The sequence below is a fragment of the Dipodomys spectabilis genome, unplaced genomic scaffold, assembly GCF_019054845.1.
Source record: "Dipodomys spectabilis isolate Male_0828 unplaced genomic scaffold, ASM1905484v1 ptg000073l, whole genome shotgun sequence".
Taxonomy (NCBI): Eukaryota; Metazoa; Chordata; class Mammalia; order Rodentia; family Heteromyidae; genus Dipodomys; species Dipodomys spectabilis.
Genome location: NW_024870750.1, coordinates 8,412,838 through 8,436,197, shown reverse-complemented (window position 1 = coordinate 8,436,197; position 23,360 = coordinate 8,412,838). Strand labels below are relative to the sequence as shown.

At 43.4% G+C, this 23,360-nt stretch overlaps 1 protein-coding gene across 3 annotated transcripts; it reads right to left on the bottom strand.

The window, feature by feature from the left end:
• Positions 1 to 28: 28 nt before the first annotated feature.
• Ppp1r36 (protein phosphatase 1 regulatory subunit 36) lies at positions 29 to 18,113 on the bottom strand. 3 transcript variants are annotated; one of them, XM_042682568.1, is made up of 11 exons: positions 17,937 to 18,113; positions 17,341 to 17,405; positions 14,964 to 15,050; positions 13,795 to 13,892; positions 13,626 to 13,692; positions 10,724 to 10,822; positions 6,240 to 6,374; positions 3,278 to 3,320; positions 2,282 to 2,460; positions 1,622 to 1,810; positions 29 to 325 (listed from the first exon to the last, which is right to left on the bottom strand). In XM_042682568.1, the coding sequence occupies exons 1-11, from the start codon at positions 17,994 to 17,996 to the stop codon at positions 145 to 147; spliced, it is 1,203 nt and encodes a 400-aa protein (XP_042538502.1). In that variant the 5' UTR covers positions 17,997 to 18,113; the 3' UTR covers positions 29 to 144. The 3 variants fall into 3 exon arrangements, with proteins under 3 accessions (XP_042538502.1, XP_042538504.1, XP_042538505.1); XM_042682570.1 differs by lacking the exon at positions 6,240 to 6,374; XM_042682571.1 differs by lacking the exons at positions 6,240 to 6,374; positions 10,724 to 10,822.
• Between the last annotated feature and the right edge of the window lie 5,247 nt (positions 18,114 to 23,360).

Here is a 23,360-nt window from a genome sequence, read left to right as displayed (position 1 = left end):
GGGCTATACAAGAACTTGAACAAGCTTACAAGCTTAAAGATTTATTTTAATCATAATAAGAAGTAGTAGTAGTTCTACATGAATTTGGTCAAAAGTAGTTGAGTTCAGCAGCAGTAGGGAGGCGAGGGAGGGGAGCGCCCTGCGTCACTTGAGGCTTTGGAAGGTCAGGGTGTGCAGGGCCATGTCCAGGAAGTCCTGCACCTGCATGTTATTTCTCTCTATCAGGGAAGCATTTCTTCCCGATGGCTTCATGTTCTCTTCTGGATCAAGGGGGGTAAGAGTGTGCAGGTTGAACATGTATCGAGGCTCCCCCAGGATGCCAACTCTGTGAAGAGAATTATTGATACAGCTGAACAGCAAGGACAAAGACGGATGTACACAGTGTGGTTGCTTCTGTGGTGTGTGTGTGTGTGTGTGTGTGTGTGTGTGTGTGTGTGTGTGTGTGTGTGTGTGTGTGTGTGTGTGTGTGTGTGTGTGTGTGTAAGAAAGTGAAGACTAGGGATGGTAGGGAAAAACAAAAAAAGAGACAACAATGCTTGATAAGAAATGTACTCATTGCCAGCGCCAGTGGCTCACGCCTATAATCCTAGCTACTCAGGAGGCTGAGATCTGAGGATCACGGTTCAAAGCCAACCCGGGCAGGAAAGTCTGTGAGACTCTTATCTCCAATAAACCACCAGAAAACCAGAAATGGCGCTGTGGCTCAAGCGATAGAGCGCTCACCTTGAGCTGAAGAGCACAGGGACAGCGCCCAAGCCCAGAGTTCAAGCCCCACGACCGACAAAAAAAAAAAAAAAAAAGAAATGTACTCATTACCTTGCTCATAACCCCTCCTCCTCTGTACAGTATTCTCACAGTAAAAAACTTATTAAAAAAATAAAGCTCTAAAAAAAGAAAGTGAAGACTAATACACCCACTTTTTAAAAATTCTACACTTGCTTCCTTGAACTACCATAATGGTCTTAAACATAAATTGAAAACTAAACCCACAGTACCAGATTCTTCTAGCTCTCCCCACATTCTGCAAAATTATTATAGAAAACCCTCAGTTTTCTAGCAGAGGCCAAAGGACTGCAAGTTCAAGCATAGCCTGGGCTTTGAGAGTGTCCCAAACTCCACTATGATGAAAGAAGAAAGGAAGGAAGGAAGGAAGGAAGGAAGGAAGGAAGAAGGAAGGAAGGAAGGAAGAAAGAAGGAAGGAAGAAAGAAAGAAAGGAAGGAAGAAAAGGAAGGAAGGAAGGAAGAAAGAAGGGAAGGAAGGAAGGAAAGAAAGGAGGGAGGGGAGAGAGGGAGGGGGAGGGAATGGAGGAGAGGAAGGAAGTCAGGGAGGGAGGGAAAGAAAAAGAGAGGGGGGGAGAAGAGGGAGGGAGGGAGGGGGCAGGAGGGGAAGAGGAGGGGAGGAAGAATGGGAAGAGGAAGGGGAGAAAATTTGCAGCCTTAAAGAGTACGTTGCCCTTCCCACCAGAAAATACGTGGAGAGGAGGGGGCAGTGTGGTGGAGTGCAATGGAGAAACAGGTGCTTTCATCTTTCTGGCACTGGAACAGGCCCTGAGCCCGGCCCGGCCCCTGCCCTAGGCAGCAGTAGTCAGGACCCTGCAGTTTCTCTCTTTGGGCCACTCACACTGGCATGGGCACAGCTTCTGGACTTATCACATGCTTGGATGCGTAGGCGGGGGGTTTGGTGCCTGAGTGGTATTTTCTCTCAATGATATGCTGAGCTTTCTCTCTGAGAGATGGTAGCAGGGTAGACATGACTGGAGAGCGCATGTCCATGGCTTTTTTAATTGCTGGGCGTTTTGCCATCATTCTCCTGTGGGGGGAAAAAATGACATTTAGGTCACAATGTCCTATTTTTGACAAGCATTCTTTATCGTAAAAAAGTCAACAGGTCCTATCCTAACTGAACTCAACACAGTGGCATACGCCTGTAGTGCCAGTTACCTAGGAGACTGGAGTAGGAGGCTTGCAAGTTTGGAGGTCAGCAGAGGCTATAGAAAAAGACAAGAAGGGCTGGGAAGGTGGCTCAGTGGTAGAGCACTTGCCTTGCATGCCTGAGGCCCTGGGTTCGATTCCTCAGCACCACATAAGCAAAAAGAAAAAAGCCGGAAGTGGCGCTGTGGCTCAAGTGGTAGAGCGCTCGCCTTGAGCTGTAGAGCTGAGGGACAGCGCCCAGGCCCAGAGTTCAGGCCCCATGACCGGACCCAAAAAAAAAAAAAAAAAGAAAGAAAGAAAAAGAAAAAGACAAGAAGTAGAGAGGGAGGGGAGAAAACAGAGGTCATACCTGAATTGTACCAAAGTCATACGTTTCTTTTCTCCTCCCAATTGTGCATCTTCACGCTTCCTTCGAGCAATGTTGAACATGTTGGTACGGAAAAGCCTTCCTACTTCATCCTCAATTTCTATCAAATTCTGACGTCTGAAGACAATCCAGGCTATATGTGTACAGAAAGTATAAAAGGACTACAAAGAAAAAACAGAGTTTTGGGCTGGGAAGGTGGCAAGTGCTTGCTTTGCATGCATGAGGCACTGGGTTCGATTCCTCAGCACCACATAAGCAGAAAAATCCAGAAAAAAAAAAGAAAAAGAAAAAACCAGAAGCAGCGCTGTGGCTCAAGTGGCAGAGTGCTAGCCTTGAGCTGAAGAGCTGAGAGACAGCACAGGCCCAGAGTTCAGGCCCCACGACCACCCCCCCACCCCAAAAAAAAAAGAAAGAAAGAAAAGAAAAAACAGAGTTTTGAATCACAATCTCCAGAAATTATGTTTAAAAAAAAAACAACCTTACTATAGAATACTTCTAAGCTCAGACAATCCAATTTCTCAACATCCTTGAAAAGTTGTGCAAAGTTGTCCCTGTGCTCACCTTCACAGGATGAAAGTCAGACTGAAATTCCAAGGGCAACACAGCATTCTTCATTTTAGAAAAGATAAGTCACCAAAAGTAAGTGCCTAACAAATGGCTATTGGTGATTACTGTATGTCACATTTCATAACATAATGGCTCATGCCTGTAATCCTAGTGGAAGCTGAGACTCGGATCTAGGTTCAATGCCAGCACAAACTCGAGACTCTTATCTCTAATTACCCAGCAAAAAGCCAGAAGTGCACTTGTGGTTCAAATGGTAGAGTGTCATCCTTCAGTGGAAAACCAAGTGAGAATATGAGACCCTGAATTCAATACCCCAGTATTCACACACACACACACACGCATGCATGCACGCACGCACGCACGCACGCACGCATGCATGAGCGCACGCGAAACCCTCAGAAAATGACTTACCTCAAAGAATTTCCAGTCTTTTTGTGTGTCTGATATTTTTTCCCTACAATATAACAAATCACCACCTCAGGTTAAAAGGAAGCTCAATCTTTAGTGATTAGCTCTTATTCCTTTCCCACTCCAAAAACAAAATAGGACCATGACCTGTGGTTGAGATCTGAAACGTCCCCAAGGCTCATGGGCTAAAGCCTTGGTTGCTAGCTGATGGTGTTACTGGAACACAGAGGCAACTTTCATCTGTGGGGTCTAGGTGGAAGTTCTGTGGAAGGATGGGCTTGTCCTTGGTCCCTTCCTCTCTCTGCTTCTTGGGCCTCAGGAAGGGAGCATGTCCTCCCCCCCACGACGTTCTGCCTCAGGACAGGCTCAGAAATACACTACACCCTTTATCTCATAGTTACTCCTCCTGCTACCCCTATGACATAGTCAGTACAATACTCACTTAACATACAAGAAACTGAAGGTGAGGCTGAAATCCTAAGACATATTTTAATTAGGACCAGATCTTGTACTAAAACCCAGGCCTGAACAGAAGAAGCCATTCTTATTAAACTATAATACATGCACATGTGAAATACTGTGGTGAAATGCCAATTGCTATACCCACAAAAATAAAGAATGACAGCAAAGCAAAACAGGTTCTGTTGGAGGCTGGATGAGCAAGAGAGGGAGGGCGATTAGAGAGGGTGGGTGAAGGTGAACATGGCTCAAGTGGTAGCCTGCCAGCCTTGAGCAAAGAAGCCAAGCCAGAACTCGAGGACCTGAGTATCAGCACATATACAAAGGATGATTTATAGGTGTGAGCTTCCAAGAAATTTCCTTTCTCTCCACCTTCCCACATCTCCTACCACCCTCTTCCTTTTTGTTTCCCAACAGGTGTCGACAGCTGTACCAAAGTACTGTTGGGAGTGGAGTCAGAACAGGCACTGCCCAAACAAAAGATGCTTTCTTGTCTCTCCAAGAGCACAGAGGCCACACCTGTCATCCTAGCTACTCAGAAGGCTGAGACCTGAGGATCATAGTTCCAAGTCAGCCTGGGGAAGGAAAGTCAGTGAAACTCTTATCTCCAATTATCTGCCAAAAAGAAAAAGCAAAACAAAACAAAAAACAGAAGTGGAGCTATGGCTCAAGTGGTAGATCACTAGCCTTGAACAAAGGAAGCTCAGGGACAGTGACCAGGCTCCAAGTTCAAATCCCAGGAGGAAAAACCAGAACCCAAAGGAAAAACAAAGCCACAGAGACTTGTACTGAATGTGTTCACCAAAATTTTGCAGAAGCACTGAGATGCCCCAGCTTTCACAGATGTGTTTAGAATAGAAGCATGTTCGCCTACTTCTCAAGAGAGATGAGTGCATCATAATAACAACACCCAAATGACCAATTCTACTCAAACTTCAGCATAACCCCAAAGATAAATCGCATAAGGTGTTTATGCAATATTCAGAATGCACATATTCCAGAGAAAAACCTGTCCAGGTTAGCTAATTCACACTGAAAAGAAGTGAGATAATGATATATACTAAAACCAGATACCCACTTATCAGCAAAAAACATCCTTATCTTTTCTTCCTTAAAGAGCACCAAGAACAATCTGGATTCAAGAACATAACAATACCCAGAGCCAAGGAACTCATTGGTAAGAGTACTTTGTTCCATTTTCCCCCCACAGCTTTTTCTGTCTGTGGATGATGGGTAGTGAACCCTAAGATGCTTCTCTCTGTGATCCAATAGGCAAACAGATGACACTGCAGAAAAGTGACCAGTACTTCTTGGAATGAGCTGTGCTAACCAGAGACAATTGCCTAATTTCAAACCTCACAGGTCCGTTTAAAAGTCTGCACAAATGCCAGATGCCAGTGGATGCCAGAGATATGAGGATCAGAGTTTGAAGGCAGCCTAGCCAGAAAGGTCTGTGAGTTTCTGTCTCCAATTAACCAGTTAAAAGTCAGAAGTGTTGGTGTAGCTCAAATGATACAGTATCAGTCTTGAGCAAAAAAAAAAAAAAAAGCCAAGTGGGCATCAGGCCCTGAGTTCAAGCACCAGGAACCCTCTCCCAAAAGAACTTTTGTGTCCTTTAGGTAAATTCATTCTGAATAAGCTATAAGGAAATAGCTCATGTGATTTGTATAAAGATATTCAATAGAAACATGTTATATAACAGAAAAAATAGATGCATATAAATGGTCACCAAAAAATAAAGAATAGTTAAGCAAATGGGCCTACTACACACTACAGAGATGATATCTGCCATTGGAAATGGCAATGAAAAGATTCTGTACTCAGAAGAGAGGAAGAAAGCACATAGGCACTGCAGAGCACAGCCAAGTACACAGCAACAACTTATAAGTAAGCTTTCTGAAAATGTCAGGACATCGTGTACTGAACTCTTTGTCCAGCTGTTTGTTGTGGTTTTAGCTTCTGGCTCTAACATGGTGTGGCTTGTGGGCTTGTGAGCCTGATCAGATCTTCTGGGGCTAAGGACTGGATCTTTCTATGCTGTGATCCCAAATGGTCCTGTGATGAGTGTTCTTATTCTGTCTTAATTAGATCTGTGTAGACATGATCACCGCAAGGTCGCAGGTGTCAATTCAGTACTCCCAGCTTGGCAGCCACCCCTCACAACTGAAAAATAAGCAGACACTGCACCCCCACCTCCACCCCACCCCAGCATGGGCAGTCACTCTGCCTCTGCCCTTGCCTGGCAGTAGAAATGTTGCCCAGCTGAGTGCAAGATTCCACTAAGCTATCGAGTTATTTAATCTCCCAATGGGAGCAGTGTTTAAGCTATCAGCCCAGACTCTGGAATTCCTTCCATAGACCCTTGGCTTCCCCAAAGTAGACATCACACGTGCTCAGATTCTCACTGAGCCCAATTATTCTGAACAACAGAAAGGGCAACAGTGTCTCCAGGCACCAGAAGTCAAATGGGGGAGGATCCTAAGGCTGTGATGACAAAATGACTCACTTTCCACAGGCCATGTGATGCCTGTCGGGCACGCTCAGGCCCAGCACCAGGGAACAGTATTTCTTTGCCAAGTATTTCTGGGCTGCTTCCAACTTACTCAAAACCAGCTCCAACTCTTTTTTCTCTACTAGGCCCCTGGGGGTGGAGGATGGGGGAGAAGAGAGAAAATTATGGGTTAATTGGGGCAAATATCTATACTTATGAGCAAAAATGTCAGTTTACTAAACTACTTTGAAAGAAATGCACCTGAGTCAATAGACTTCATAGCTATCAATTTGTTCTACTCAATCAGTGATATCAACAAATTGTCCAAGTCCCTTGATAATTATCATTCACTGGAATGTGCATCTCAAGTTTTACAGTGAATTTTCACTTGTGTACACATTGCTATACTTTATGCCACCTAGATAACCTCAGTGTTATATATAACTAGTCCTACTTCTTCAGAACAGTTCAGCTAACGAGTTACTGTACACAGGGTGCTCAAGTAGCTGGTAGCTCAAGTTCCTGTGGTTTGGTTTGGTTTTGTTGAATTACTAGTTTGGACTCGGGGCCTTGTTTTGCAAGGCAGGTGATCTACCACTTGAGCCACTCTACCAGCTCTTTACCCAGTTGATTATTTTTGAGATAGGATCTTGCTTCATGCTCAGGCAGGCCTAGACTATGAGCCTCCTGTTTGTGCTTTTTTGTATCACTGGGGTGACAGGCCCACATTACCACACCCCAACTATTATGCTTCCCTGGTAACTGGTATAACAGGTATGCCACTGTGCCCGGCTGTTGGTTGAGACAGAGCCTCATTAACCCTTTTGCCCAGGCTAGCCTGAAATCATGATCCCCTGATCACCTCCCAGGTAGCTAGGATTACAGGCTTGAGCCACTGTGTAGCCACCTGGCTACCTTCCTGCCTGTTTCTAAAGCAGCTTCAGAGACTCTGCTGCCTCTGCTTCCCCAGGGCCAAGGTGTTCTTTTCAAGTTTGGTGCACCATGTCTGAACACAGGCGTGTTCCCAGCATTCAGCCTACCTGTGCCAGTAGGGAAGCATTTACCTACCACCATTATGGGAACGTTGACATCAAATATAGTGAAATTGCTTTGCTATGAAAACACAGATGGAGTTCCAACTGAATTGCAAATGGACTCGCTAAAAGATAATCTGTTCTTAGGCTACAGCATATCTAAAGCCTGAGTTTTAAAGTTTCTGCAGTGCAGTAGAATAGGGAATAATACTATTCACAATTCACTCCAATGCATAAATGCAGTAAACTAAAATATAAAACAAAACTCTACTAGATTAGCAATAAACCTAACAAAACATAAAAAGTTAGAAATGACCACATAAAATATGACAAGCCAGCTGGGTGCCAGTGATTCATACCTGTAATCCTAGCTACTGAGGAGACTGAGATCTGAGGATCGCAGTTCAAAGCCAGCCCAGGCAGGAAAAGCCTTGAGCCTCTTATCTCCAATAAACCACTCAGAAAACCTGAAGTGGAGCTGTGCTCAAGTGGAAGAGTGCTTGCCTTGAGCTGAAGAGCTGAGGGACAGTGCCCAGGCCCAGAGTTCAAGCCCCATGACCCCATCAAAAAAAAAAAAAAAAAAAAAAGCCAAAAATGCCATCAAAGTCCACTAGGTCTGGTTCGGGGATACTTAGAACCCTCAGGCCTTTTAAGCCACAGCTGGCTGGGTTGTCACCATGAACACACTTGATGCTTTCCTGCTGTGAAATGTCACCCTGAAATAACATTCCTGCTGTATATTATAAGGGCTTCACCTAGGAAGCAGCATTTGAATGATTTATTTGGTTCTTTTGTTTCTTTGTTTCCATTTCCTAGAATTCGTTGTGATAAATATTTGATATGATCAGAGGCACGTAGGCAGTGAGCCTTTGTATTCCTCCCCTAACGGTGTCCTCCTTTGCTTTCACTGAGAGTCCTGTATGATTTATCATGTCTCAGTATATTTTAGATCTAGCTTCCACATAAGAGAGAAAAACTCTGGGCCATTTGTCTCTCTGAGAGTGGCTTATCTTACTTAACATGATTTGTTCTAGTTCCATTCATTTCCCTGTAAATAACATAAAATTCTTTTTAATAGTTGTGTAAAATTCCATTGTGTATAGGTACTACATTTTTTTTGATCCACTTATCTACTGAAGGGCATCTGGGCTTCACAAAACTTGCCAGAAACAGTTATCTATACATGAAATGTTCCTCAGCCTGCTTGGTTTTACACAAGAGTTTTGCATTTAAAAAAAAATCTACAATATACACAAAATAATAATAAAAATAATGCTACTTCACAGATTTTCACTTATAAAAAAAAATCTACAGCAAATTAATGGTTCTCCCCACATTCCTAACAGCAAAATCATTGGATTGGCTCCACGTGTTCTGGGGAGGGCAGTCTGCGTACATGGAAAGTTCCATGGCTTGTACAAGGTCACCAAGTCTGAGAGGCACCACTCTGCTCTGTGCTCCAAGTTTCCTGATTTTTACTCAGGATGTAAGTCTCTGAGCCACCTCTGCCTAACGATATTAAGTTCTTTTCAAGTAGTACCAAAAAAAGCCTTGGAGTTTTTACTATGATGTAGGATGTCATTTTGACCAAACCCACTATTTTAAAAAAATTCTTGCCAGTTTCAGTGACTTATACCTATAATTTAAACTATGTGAGAAGGAAGAATTTGGGAGGATCAAAGTTCAAGCCCCACAACTGACAAAAATAAATAAACAAACAAAAAGGTAAAAAGGCGATAGGAATGTGGTTAAAGCAGTGCCTGCCTAGAAAATGCTAAAGTCCTAAGTTCAAACCCTAATAACATTCCCCCCCCCTCCCCCGCCCAAAAGAAAAAAACCTTAGCTTTTTGTATTAAATGCTTACAAGTCCTTTAGCAAGAATTTTGTAAGCATAAAAAGCGCATAAAGGGGGCTAGGAAGGTGGCTCAATGGTAGAGCGCTTGCCTTGCATGCATGAGGCCCTGGGTTTGATTTCTCACACCACATAAGCAGAAAAAAATGGTAGTGGCACTGTGGCTCAAGTGGTAGAGCACTAGTTTGAGCTGAAGAGCTGAGGGACAGCCCCCGGGCTCAGAGTTCGGGCTCCACGACCGACCAAAAAAAAAAACAAAAGTAAAACAGCTCATTACTATATTTCTAGTATTAACACATTTGCTGCAAAACTAATCAATAGAGTCATTGGGGCAAGTAAAATTCATCTCAGTGGGTGCCAGTTGTTCATGCCTATAACCCTAGCTATTCAAGAAGCTGGAATCTGGGGCTGGGAAGGTAGCTCAGTGGTAGAGCGCTTGCCTTGCATGCATGAGGCTCTGGGTTTGATTCCTCAGCACCACACAAGCAGGAAAAGCCAGAAGTGGTGCTGTAGCTCAAATGGTAGAGCGCTATCCTTGAGCTGAAGAGCTGAGGGACCGCGCCCAGGCCCAGAGTTCAGGCAGCAGGACCAACCGAAGGAAAAAAAGAAGGTGAAATCTGAGGATTGAGGATTTTTTTTGTTTTGTTTTGTTTTTTTGTTGGTAGTGGGGCCTGAACTCTGGGACTGGGCGCTGTCCCTCAGCTCTTCAGCTCAAGGATAGCGCTCTGCTACTTGAGCCACAGTGCCACTTCTGACTTTTTCTGCTTATGTGGTACTGAGGAATTGAACCCAGGGCCTCATGCATGCAAGGCAAGCACTCTACCACTGAGCCACCTTCCCAGCCAATTATAATCCAGGATTGAGGGCTGGGAAGGTGGCTAGTGGTAAAGTGCTTGCCTTGCATGCATGAGGCCCTGGGTTCAATTCCTCAGCACCACATAAGCAGGAAAAAAAAAGCCGGAAGTGGCACTGTGGCTCAAGTGGTAGAGCGCTAGCCTTGAGCTGAAGAGCTGAGGGACAGCACCCAGGCCCAGAGTTCAGGCCCCACGACCAGACCAAAAATAAAAAAAATAAAAAATAAGAATAATCCAGGATTGAGGTTTTAAGCCAAGCCTGGGCAGACATATCTGAGAGACTCTCATCTCCCTCCAATTAACCAGCAAAACTTGGTAAGAAATCAAAGTAGTAAGCTAGACACTAGCAGCTCACACTTGCAATCCTAGCTACTCAGGAGGCTGGGATCTAAGGATTGAGGTTAGAAGACAGCCACAGCAGACAAATCTGAGAGATGATTATATCCAATTAACCAGCAAAAAGCAGGAAGTGGAGCTGTGGCTCAAGTGGTAAAGCCCTAGCCTTGAGCAAAAGAGCTAAGGACAGCACCTAGTCCATCAGTTCAAAATCTAATTATTGGGCAATACTGGTCTATTTCAGCTAGAATATTTTGTTAGATAATTCCCACATGAGTCATTCGGTGACTTTAAAGACAGGCAAAAACTTCCCATGTAAAATGACCCTCTGTATACCTGATTTTTTTTTTTAATTCCAGCATCCTTTCACCCTTGATAACTGTCAATGATAAACTTTAAAACACACTGCAAAATCTTACTTACACCATATAGCTTTTGGGTTTCTTTTCCAGTGAGTTTTTTTCCAAGTAATGAGATAAATAGTATAATAATGCCATGAGGAAACTGTCAAGATTCTTATTTCTATGGAGAAATTAGAAAGAAAAAAAAGAATTTACAATTTAAAATTTTATCTACTGAATTCTTTTTTTTTTTTTTTTGGGTCCGGTCGTGGGGCCTGAACTCTGGGCCTGGGCGCTGTCCCTCAGCTCTTCAGCTCAAGGCTAGAGCTCTACCACTTGAGCCACAGCACCACTTCCGGCTTTTTTCTTTTTGCTTATGTGGTGCTGAGGAATCGAACCCAGGGCCTCAGGCATGCAAGGCAAGCGCTCTACCACTGAGCCACCTTCCTATCCCTATCTACTGAATTCTTGATGATGCAAGACATCTGATTTTTACTTTAAAAAAGCAAATTTGAGATAGACATTAAATTCTAATAATTATGCTTATTGTTGTTTTTATTATGTAAGTAATATTTCTATTGTCTTAAAAATGCACAGAAATGGGGCTGGGAATGTGGCTTAGTGGTAGAGTGCTTGCCTAACGTGCATGAAGCCCTGGATTTTATTCCTCAGTGCCACATACACAGAAAAAGTCAGAAGTGGTGCTGTGGCTCAAGTGGTAGACTGCTAGCCTTGAGCAAAAGCAGCTCAGGGACAGTGCCCAGGCTCTGAATTCAAGCCGCAGGACTGGCAAAAAAAACCCAGCAACAACAAAAGGCACAGAGATGTATGAAGTAAAACCCCCACCTCTCTGTCATCATTCTATTAATTAATGTCACAACTACTATTAAGAGTCTAAAATCGAGGGGGTGCCGATGGCTCAAGCCTATAATCCTAGCTACTCAGGAAACTGAGATCTGAGATTCATGGTTCAAAGCAAACTTGGGCAGGAACATCCATGAGATTCTTATCTCCAATTAACCACCAGAAAACTGTAAGTGGTGTTTGGCTCCAGTAGTAGAGCACTTGCCTTGAGCTGAAGAGTTGAGGGACAGCATCCAGGCCCAGAGTTCAAGCCCCATGACCAACAAAAAAAAAAAAAAAAGAAGAAGAAGAAGAGTCTGAAATGAAACCAGGTGTGGCTCACACCTATAATCTTAGCTATTGGGAAGGCTGAGATCAGGAGGATGATAGTTGGAGGCCAACGAAGACACAAAGTTCACAAGACTCCATATCTCAACCACCAACTGGGAATAAACCTATGTATCTGTCATCCCAGCTACAACAGGAAGTGTGAATAGAAGGAAAATAGTTCAAAGCTGACAGGGAGATAAAACAAGACCCTATTTCAAGTAACAAGAGCAAAAAGCAGAGGCATTCACATATAACATTCTCTCTTACCAACATACATTTGTGTGAAGATAGGCCTTTAAAGCTCTTGGTTTTTTCTTGACAATAAATAGTATATTGCTATAGGCATGATCGTTTGCAATTTGCTTTTGCCAGTTATAGCAAATGAACTCTCTTCTGCAATCTTATGTATAAACCTTCCTTATTCTGTTCAACAGCTGAATATAGCATTTGCATAGTAAATTATTTAACTGGTCCTCTTCTTGATACATAGGTATTTAAAAATATTATAGGTATGGAAGTAAAGGCCTGTCTCAAATACTAGAGAGCCAGCCTTGAGCAAAAAAAAATTACAGACAGAAGTGAAATTGCTAGAACACAGAGCTTGTGCACATTAAATGTGCATGTCTTGCTTTCCAGAAACACTGTACTGACTTAAAATGATAGGCCATTTTTTTAAAACTTTTTTTTTGGTGTGCTAATACTGGGACTTGAACTCAGGGCTTTGTATTAACTCAGCTTCCTTCCTCATTGCTAGCATTCTATTACTTGATCCATGCCTCCAGTCTAGCATTTTTGCTGGTTAATCAGAGATAGAGTGTCTCAGATATTTTTCTACCTGGGCTGGCTTCACACCTCAATCCTCCATGTCTCAGCTTCCGGAAGACCTAGGGTTACAGGTGTGAGCCATGGGCATTTGGCCAGATTTTTCTTTTTCAAGATATTAATGGCTACTTGTCTTTGGTTGGGTTTCCCCAGAACAGACCCTGAAGCAAAGACCTGAGGGTAAATAGTTGATGGGGTAGTTGATGGGGTAATAACCTTGGAAAAATCAGCTGGGAAGTAGGGAAATGAGATAGGGCAGGGAAGAAGCCTGTGAAAGGGGGCTAACTAGTTATCACCACAGACAAATGGGAGTCCATCCTACCACAACAGGATGGGAGATGCCACAAAAAAAAAAAAAAAAAAAACAACATTTGTTTATTTGCCTGTTGACTCCTCCTCTGACATGGCCTCCACCTGCTCTGCCCTGTGCTCAGGATGACCTTGCTCCTGTGGTGGAACAGGACCTTCCAGGCTCAGTCTGAGATGTTCACCACAGGCAGCCTTCATGTGAGTGCATAATGGCTCAGAGGATGCAGAGGACTGCCAATACCTTGGGTACCCAATGCTCACAGAACACTCACAGTGGAGGTGCCACACGAGGCACATACTGCTATGTAAAGGACACCCTGTTCCTTCCCAATTTTGTAGCTGAAGAACCTATGTTTAAGAAAGGTAAAGAAACACTCCGAGTCATATAGGTACTCACTGAATCTACAAAGTATTACTGGCAGACAAACTGCTCTCCAGCAACTGGGTATATCTTTGGATGTTTAGACTGCACTTTGTATGGACTCCGACAATGTACTCTCTGCACTGTGTAATCTGGGACTAGGGGGCTTCTATGACTTCGGACTTCCTCTCCTGGATCCTGACCCAGCGCTGAGAGGAACCTTGAGCTTCTTCTCTAAACATCATTCTATTATCACTTATCAGACAAAAATGACTGCAAAAGAAAAAGGGAAGAGATACAGAGTTCAAGCATGACATACCTCAGAAATGTGGTAAAAGAACAGATCCGCTGCATCTCAGTAGCTTCTAATGAAAGTAAAGCAACAACTGAAAGGAGAAAAGACAGACAATTAGAGGAGAGACGATTAGAGAAATGGGTTGTTAGAAGTTCAAAATCCAGTAGCATCTGTGAGGAGGAAAGTGTCTCACATTTAACATCGTCCAGTGTGACGGGCCCCTGATGGCTTCGTTTCTCCAGGGCTTTTGATGACTTGTCCTCTCTTGAAGGATGCCTTTTATCTGTTAACCTGGTTTGGAATATAACAATCTCTAGTAGGGTTTGAAAAGATTTTAGTTGTATCTAAATCTATCCTGAGGTGCATGAAGCATGGACTCAAAAATAATGAGATCCTTGGGCTGGGAATGTGGCTTTGTGGTAGAGCACTTGCCTAGCATGAAGCCCAGAGTTTGATTCCTCAGTATCACATAAACAGAAAAAGCCAGAAGTGGTGCTGTGCCACCACTAGCCTTGAGCACAGAGAGGCTCAGAGACAGAGCCCAGGCCCTAAGTTCAAGCCCCAGGACCCAGGACTGGCAAAAAAAAAAAAAAGGAGGGGGGTTTATGATTGTTCTGCATGGACCTCATTGAATATAGATCATTCCACAATGTACTTCATTGAACATTATATTCATGACATCAGGGTAGGGGGTGTGCATACTGGCTGATACAAATGTAACCATAAACTGCATCTGAACTAGATCATTTAAATCATGTATAGAGCTGCAGATAGAGCTCACTGGAAGAGCACTTATCTTGCATGTATGAGGATCTGGATTCAATACCCAGAATCACTGAATAATCATTTAGTTCTGATGTAGTTACCAGTTTCAGATTTATAAACAAAAACAAAAAAGCTGTACGAAATGAAAGTAGTGAGCCAGGTGCCAGTGGTTCACAACTATAACTCTAGCTACTCAGTAGGCTGAGATCTGAGAATCCTGGTTCAAAGCCAACCCAGACAGAAAAAAAATCTGTGAAATCATCTCTAACAAACCAGCAAAAAGCTGGAAGTGGGCCTGTGGCTCCAGTGGTAGAGCACCAGCCTTGAGTGAAAAAGCTAAGTGACAAAGTGCCCAGGCCCTGAGTTCAGGCCCCAATACTAGTACGAGAAATAAACAAATGAAAATAGCTGTTATAACAGAGACACACTGGTAGGGACTATTTGTAATTCGCATCAAAACTCTGCATTTTTTTTTCTTTGATAGGGTTTTGCACTCTCAGTCTAGGGTGCCTGGGGTCTGGTAGCATATATAAAGGCTTAAGAGATTCCTTCGAGAAGCACAGTCAGCCGCACTGGATGGATGAGAAGTCAAGCCACCTTTCTGCAGCTGAGCCATCCATTTCAGCAAAGTGAATTGCTTTGCCTTTCTTTCCTTTTTCCCTGTATTCTATCGCAGGTACAAAGCTGCAAAAGAAATGGAGATAATCAGGAACTTGAACCCTTCCCAAGGGGAAACTAATCACATGATCAGCAGAGTCTGCGTCTCTGCAGTGCACAGCAGCACCCATCTATCACCTTAGGGACCATTAGCTGGGGGAAGATTAGAGCTTCACCTTTACATCCAGCCTATAAGCCTTGGCAGCCTCCAGACCACCACCATTTACAAAACATTTCTATTTGAAATCTCAAAATTAAAAAAAAAACAAAACGTATCTAGTATTTGCTATGGAGCCAGGAGCTTTTAGATACAAGCTCCCTTCTTTCCTTCCCTTCCCTTCCTTTCCACCTCTCTCCTCTTTCCTCCCCTTCTTCTTTTCCTTTCCTTTCCTTCCTTTTCCTTTCCTTCTTCCTTTCCTGCTCCTTTTCTCCCCCCCTTTCATTCGTGTGTGTGTGTGTGTGTGTGTGTGTGTGTGTACGTGTGTACGTGTGTGTGTGTGTGTGTGTGTGTGTGTACTGGTTCTGGGTGCTATCCCTGAGCTTCTTTTGTTCAAGGCCAGCCTTCTACCATTTGAGTCACTGCTCCCCGTCCAGCTTGATAGTGGGTAATTGGAAATAAAGGTCTCATGGATTTTCCTGCCAAGCTGGCCTCCAACCATGATCCTCAGATCTCGGCCTCCTGAGTTGCTAGGATTATAGGCATAAGGCAGTGGTACCCTTGTACCTTCTCTTTCCTTTTCAGACCATTGGCACCTAGTTTGCAGTAGATGATTTCTAAGCTTTTCATTCTTTCTGGTGTTTCCCCTATTGTCTACAAGGAATGGGTTCATGAATGGGAGTGTGCTTAAATACTTGCGGTAGAAGCAAGAAAAAAAAAGGAATGTGGGTTGTGGCACCGTGGTAGAGTGCTTGCCTAGCATGCATGAAGCTCCAGGTTCCATTACTCAGTACTACATAAACAGAAAAAAGCTAGAAGTGGTGCTGTGGCTCAAGTGGTAGATCAGTAACCTTGTATAAAAAGAAGCTCAGGGGGGCTGGGAAGGTGGCTCAGCGGTAGAGTGCTTGCCTTGCATGCATGAGGCCCTGGGTTCTATTCCTCAGCACCACATAAGCAGAAAAAAGCCGGAAGTGGCGCTGTGGCTCAAGTGGTAGAGCACTAGCCTTGAGCTGAAGAGATGAGGGACAGCGCCCAGGCCCAGAGTTCAGACCCCACGACTGGACCCAAAAAGAAAAAAAAAAGAAAAAAGAAGCTCAGGGACAGTGCCTAGGCCCTGAGTTTAAGCTCCAGGACTGCCCCCCTCCCAAAAAAGAGAGCTATCTTCTGTATCTGTATACTTGTGCATTGCTAGAATTTTTATAAGAATATGCCAGTTTATTACATAACTGAAAAAAGTTGACAGATATAGAGGAAGAAATATGAGTAGTGTCTACTGACCATTTAGAAAGTATTCAATAAAATCTTCAAATCTCTGAAGCATTTTGACATATTTCAATAGCTCTTACTGGATGTCTATAATGTACAGATTTTTTTTTACCATCTGTTCTTTATAAATTGTTTTTTGTTTGTTTGGTTTTGTTTTTTTTGGGTCATGGGCCTGAACTCTGGACCTGGGCGCTGTCCCTCAGCTCTTCAGCCCAAGGCTGAAGTGGCTCTACCACTTGAGCCACAGTGCAACTTCTGGCATTTTTCTGCTTATGTGGTGCTGAGGAATTGAACCCAGGGCTTCATACATGCAAGGCAAGCACTCTACCACCCAGCCACCTTCCCAGCCCCATCTGTCCTTTAATATAACCATCCTAATCAAGACAAAGTGGTGTTTATCCTTGAACCATTAATGGCCAAGGCCATTAATTTCCAATCAGGCAAAAGCAGCTTGGGGTCATCCCAGCTCCACCCAGCAGCTCCAATCTCTAGAAACACCCCTGCTAAGTAAATGTGGAATGAAATATTATCTTCCTGGATTTAAATCATCTTGGTCACTTCTGAGCTGTGTGAAAATGTGTCCCTACACTTTCCTCAAATCGACTAGCCCTTTAAAACCTCTTTCCTTTTCTGTAAACCATTCAACCTGCAGTGGTTTCAAAGGCTGGTTAAACAGCCTGTGACTGACACAGTAACTGGTTCCTAGGAAGCTGAGATGGCACTGATAGAAAGTGAGCTTTCAGAGGCTCTGCAGCACAGTGAGCATCTCGGGATTGGGGGAATTTCACCCCAGTTTTATTATCCTTTATGCTCTTATCTATTGCTTCATCTTTTTTCATCCCAAGCACAAGTCATCTTCACAAAAGCTTGAGAAAAGTTTTGCATAAAATTTACCTTCTGAATTCGAGGGTTTTGGTGTCATCTTTCCAGTACCACATCCCTAATCGTAATCCCAATTGCTGAAAGATGAAATAATTGTAGCAAAAATAAAAATTCACAATCCATATACACAATAAGCCATTACTAATCCCTAGCAGAATCTTTGTGTTTTTAACAAACCAGGACTTTAACCTTTTTGTTTTTAGGCATGACTTCGGGTGAGGGGGAGGGAGGGGGGACCCACCTGTACGAAGGAAGCAAGGTAGGAAAAGGAGAAGGATGAGGGGGGCCGATGAATAGAGAGAGGAAGGGTAAGTGAATGCAGTCATCACATTATTCGAGGTACATATGTAAAAGTGGAACTAGGTGAATTGAGGGGATGGGTGAGTTGGGAGAGAAGGGGCTAAGGATGGCCGGGTGACTTTGAACTCGCAGCTTGTACTCACAAACGTTAAATCCTCCTCTTGAGGAGGAGGGGGAGGGAGAGCTGAGAGGGGATGGAAAGGGAGGAGGAAAATTTAGACTGCACGGAGCTCAAGGCCTTTCGACAAAATTAACCTGTCCAAGGCAGCCTCCACGTCGCCCTTAGTGAGTAGGAAAGGGCGACCCACCGATCTGTCCTCTATGATGATCCCGCTCGGGGGAGGAGGCCTGGTCTTCAAGTAGCTCATCGGGGACGCAGACGACCCGTGGGGGCCGGACCTCAGTTCTGGCCGGTTGCCGAGTTCACCTTCGCCTGTTCACGGGGTCCGCGGGCTCAGGACGCGCGACGACCCGCCGGCGGACCGGGCGAGGACGCTCCGCTGGGCCGAGGGGTTCTGGGCTTCGCGCGCCAGGCCCGGCTTCCCCCGCGGCCCTGGGGCCCTGCGCGGCTGCGCTCCGCTCGGCCCGCGGGGGAGGCGCGGCTTCCAACCGCCGCGGGCGCTGGGGCCCCGGCCTAGGCTTCGGCGTCCCCGCTGGTTGCCCCGGCTACCGCCCGCGTCCACACCCGCCCGGGGCGCCTCCGCGCTGGCTGCTCCGGCCCAGGCCGTTCGGTTGTCCCGCAGGAACGGTGCTTGGGAGGTGTACCGAAAAGCCCTACAGGGACTCCCAGAGCACCTCGGTAAAAGCGGTAAAAGCGAGCTGCACGTCGCCGCAGCGAGCGCGGTTTGCTGGGGCTTGGGGGAGAGGAGGTGGGAGAAGCCTGGGGCGTGGTGACTAGTTGCAGACATTCCTGTCTGTAACTACTTGTGGAATATCCGCCACGACAACTCGGAGGCTGCTGCTGAAAATGAACTCAAGGCATGCCGACTCTTAAGGAGCAATACATGCAGCGCTCCAGCTTAAAGTGTTTTCTACGTGGGGGGGGGGGGAAGCCTGGTGCATACTCAATTGACTTTTTTTTTCTTGCCAGTTGTGGGACTTGAACTCTCGGCCTGGGCGCTGTCCCTGTGCTCCTCAGCTCAAGGTGAGCAGAATGCTCACTTGAGTCACAGCACCACTTCCGGTCTTCTAGTGACCACTTGGAGATGAGTCTTTCCTGCCCTAACCCTCGGATCTCAGCCTCCTGAGTAGCTAGGATTGACAGGCATGAGACGACACCCAGCTTGGGCTTTCCTTTTGTAATGGCGGCGTTGTGCAGATTGTATTCTCCAACATCATTACAAACAATGTAGATGATGCCATGATTGAGAATGCTTCATGTAGTCTGCTTCTGCATCCCCATGGTTACTGTGCATGACATGCTGGGTAGTAGTGAGTACACACTCCACACAGTTTACAATGATAATAAACACCCCATTGCTTCCTCTACCCTCCCAATCTACTTGGTAACAGACAATCACTGTTTCTAGTGGCAAAAAAAATTGCACATTCAAGATTCGTGTTCTACTCAACTGAGTCTGCTCCTGTGCTGTCAGATTGGCTCAAATGGACTGGCAATGCTTGCCTGCAGCTGTGGACAAGCTTGCTTACAACTTGGGAAGAAATGAGAACAACCAACATACCAAGGGCTTTTCCCCAACCAGTGTGTTTAATACCTGATGTAAGAATTACAAGAAAATAAGGTAAAGTTCCAGAGGATACAAAGACCACCAAGGAATCTGGATGGAATCTAGTTATGTCACATTTGTTACTAGAGTGTGCTCAGTAAACCTCTTCAATTTACCCTCAAAATCCATCAAGTGCTAGTAGAAACCAAAGGTCTTATATCTCTCATCATGGCCTAAATTCAGTCTAATGTACCTAAGATTTAAAAAGTAAGAGTTGGGCTGGGAATGTGGCTTAGTGATAGAGTGCTTGCCTAGCATGCATGAAGCCCTGAGTTCGATTCCTCAGTACCACATACACAGAAAAAGGCAGAAGTGGTGCTGTGGCTCAAGTGGTAGAATGCTAGTGTTGAGCAAAAGAAACTCAGGGACAGTGCCCAGGCCTCAGGACAAAAAAAAAAAAAAAAAAAAGAGTTATTGCTAGGCCCTGGTGGTTCATGCCATGTAATCCTAGCTACTCAGGAAGCTGAGATCTAAGGATCTCAGTTCAAAGCCAGCTCAGGCTGAAAAGTCCCTGTGAGACTCTTATCTCCAATTAACCATTCAAAATTGAGCTGTGGCTCAAGGTGGTAGAGCGCAGGTTCAGCACCCAGACCCTGAGTTCAATCCCACAACCAACGACAATAATAAAAAAAATTACTTATGCTACGAGTGTGGCTCAAGTGGTGGAGCACAGGCCCAGCAAGCCATTAGGCTCTGAGTTCAAACCTCAATACCTCCAAAAAACAACATTATCTACTAAAAGTAATATAAATACTTGAGCATGTTATAATTACAGATTACACAGTGGGATTATAAGTTACAGATTACATAGTGGGATTATAAGTTACAGATTACATCTCTTGACAGTGAGGGAGAAAGATGGTGAATTGGAGGCTAGCCTGAACTACAACTGCTACCTTGCTCAAAAAAAGGTACATGAGGTGTTGTGTATATGTTAAAATGGACTGCTGTCAGGCAAAAAAAAAAAACCTCTCTGCTTTCTATAGGAAAACTTCAGTAACTCTTACATTTCTGTTATCTTAGGTAAGATATCTTACCTAAGATAACAGAAATGTTATCTTACCTTAAAAGAGAGATTTATAATAGTTCTAAATCACTTATTCTAAAAAGTGACCTATCTTACTGAGTATTTTTTAAGAATTAGGTTTTTTTAAGATAAAAATCATATTAGAAACATATTAGAAACTCATAACAAAGGAACTATAATTTTTCAAGTTATTCCTTAAAAAAAAAAAGTCATGCTATAAAGTAGCATGGTGCAAGGGGCTCATGCCTATAATCCTAGCAACTCAGGAGGCTGAAATCTGAGGATCTCAGTTCAAAGCTATCCGGAGCCAACAAATCTTAAAAGCCTCTTTCCTCCAACTAACCAGCACCTGCCTTGAACAAAAAGCCAAGCAAGAGCATGAGGCCCTGAATTCAAGCCCCAGTATCATTAATTCTGCAGTTAATTCTGTAATTCAAGTTTACTTGTGCCTACTTACAAACACACAAAAACAACTGAATATTCTGTTTCTTCTTTTTTTTGGTTCTTAGTATTGAGGCTTTAACTCAGTGCCTGGGCACTGTCCCTCAGCTTTTTTGCTCAAGACTAGTTAGTGCTCTATAAGCCACCTCTAGCTTTTTGGTTAATTGGCAAATAAGAGTCTCACAGACATTGATGGTCCTCCTGGCTTTGAACCACAATCCTCAGATCTCAGCCTCCTTAGTAGCTAGTATTATAGGCATGAGCCACCAGCACTTACCAAATATCTGTGTGTGTCTGTTGTGTGTGTGATAATATTTGCATATATGTTATATATAGCATAGTTATATATGTGTGTGTGTGTGTATTTGCTTTAGTCATGACTACTAATAAGTACCCTAACTCATTACTTTTAAATTCAAGTGATGCTAATCAGTGAACTGAAATTTACCCGAATTGTAACATCAAGTACTTTTTCCATTGTTATTTGACTATGGCTGGCCTAGCATCTGCTAAAGATTCCTAGGAGTTCTTATGTTACCAGCTCTTATGGCCACTTTGTTGGTTTTTATCTTAGTAATGTTTATATCTAAATTGAGGCGATAGATTTAAATTTTAAAAAACAAGCAAGCAAATCTTCCCTCTGTATAACTAGAGTAAGCTTTAGTTAAAACAAAACAAAAATGAAACTTAAGAAGCCTAGTTTTACAAATTACTTTTCAAAGTAACAGGAAATAGAACAGGTTAGTATATACTAAGTTATAGGAAGTCAGGCCATAGGATCAGAGATTACCTACTATGAGTCATTGAAATTTCAGAGGCTAATTTCTTCTAAATTGAGTCCTAAAATGCGTCATACCAATACCAAATTGTGGTATAATGGTATAAAATGGAAAGAAGCCATTATATTTTTGAAGACAGAGCAGGAAAAACATCTTAAAAAATAAAGGACTAGAAAAAGTAATATAATTCATCTTGTATTAAAACTCATGTCAAAAGTCACTCCAAGACTGGGTATTGGTGGCTAAGGCCTATAATCTTCACTACTCAGGAGGCTGAGATCTTAGAATCATGGTTCACAGCCAGCCAGGACAGGAATGTCCATGAGACTCTTCAATTAACCACCAAACAAAACAAACAAACAAAAAGAAGTGGAGCTGTAGCTCAAGTGGTCGAACACTAACCTTGAACATAAAAGCTCAGAGACAGCACCCAGGCCCCGAGTTTAGGCCCCAGGACCAGTGCAAAAATAAACAACTATCCCAAAATTTAATGCTTCTGCATGAGATAGAAGGCTCCACTTCCAAACTGAAAACAACTTGTATAATTCACTATTAAGAACAAAATAATGCAAACCTTTATCATTTCAAAAGAAATGTACAATGAAAGAGGAATATTAGGTTAAAACTATATATTTCAAATCAGCCTACTTTTTTTCTCCCACGTCCCCCTTAAAAAAAAAAAAGGCAAAAAAAAAAATAAAAAGTAAAGCAGAAGAAAGCAGAAGTGTCATTCCACTAAAGAATCAAACCCAACCTCCTTCTCCAGAGGATGTGACTAACTTTAAAGCTTAAACCCAGGAAAATGGATCTCCAAAATTTGAGATATGTCTTTTTTTTTTTTTTTCCAGGGCTGAGAACCAAACCCAGGGCCTTGTGCCGCCAGGCGGGAGCCCTTCCGCTGGGCTAAACCCCCAGCCCCTCCAAAATTTGAGATATTTCTACCTATAATCAGATATATGGGAAAATTATCAAATTGGATATGAACAAAGCCTAGTACCACCTTGTAGTACACCTTTAAAAAATAAATCTACTACTTAAAGATAACTTAAAAGTAAACAAAACAATCTAGTCTGGCAATTTAAGGCAGGCATTACAAAGTCATTCTGTTCTTCAAACAGGAAAAGAGAGGCTGACACTCCCAGCAGAGAGTGCTTCTCTAGCATGTTCTGCTTTCAATCCCTAATACCTACTAAAAAGGAAAAGGAAAAGGATGAGAGAAAATACGTATACCTCCAAATTGAAAACTCCAAGAGAGTAAAATTGCAACTGTTCTTATATAATTACAACATGTTCTTAGTCATAAGTTCAGAACTGTTTTATTAGAAAATTAAAGTTAAAACAAGTTTCACTAGATTTAGAATCTAAAGACATTTTAAAGTTTGCCTGCTGGCTCTTGTCCCCAGCACTCTGATGTCACACAAACACAGCCTGTTTCCCCAATACTTCTGCAAGTTACTAAAAGTTAACTCCTGACCCCATTTTTCTTACTGTAGAGAACCCCAAAATACTCAGGTGGACTTTCACCTAAACAGGTCTCAGGAGTTTGGGTACACTACAAAACCCATTCAGGTTTCTGTATCAAAGGAGGAGAAAATTTTACCCAGATTCTTCTCCCCTTAAGTTGCTGGTATTTCAAGGCAGGAACTTCATCTGAGAATTAGAGAAGATTGCATTAGATAAATTTCTTGTTATTCTACTATGGTAAAGATCAATAACTAAAACATTGGAAAGAGAAAATTGAAAACTCCAAGACAGTAA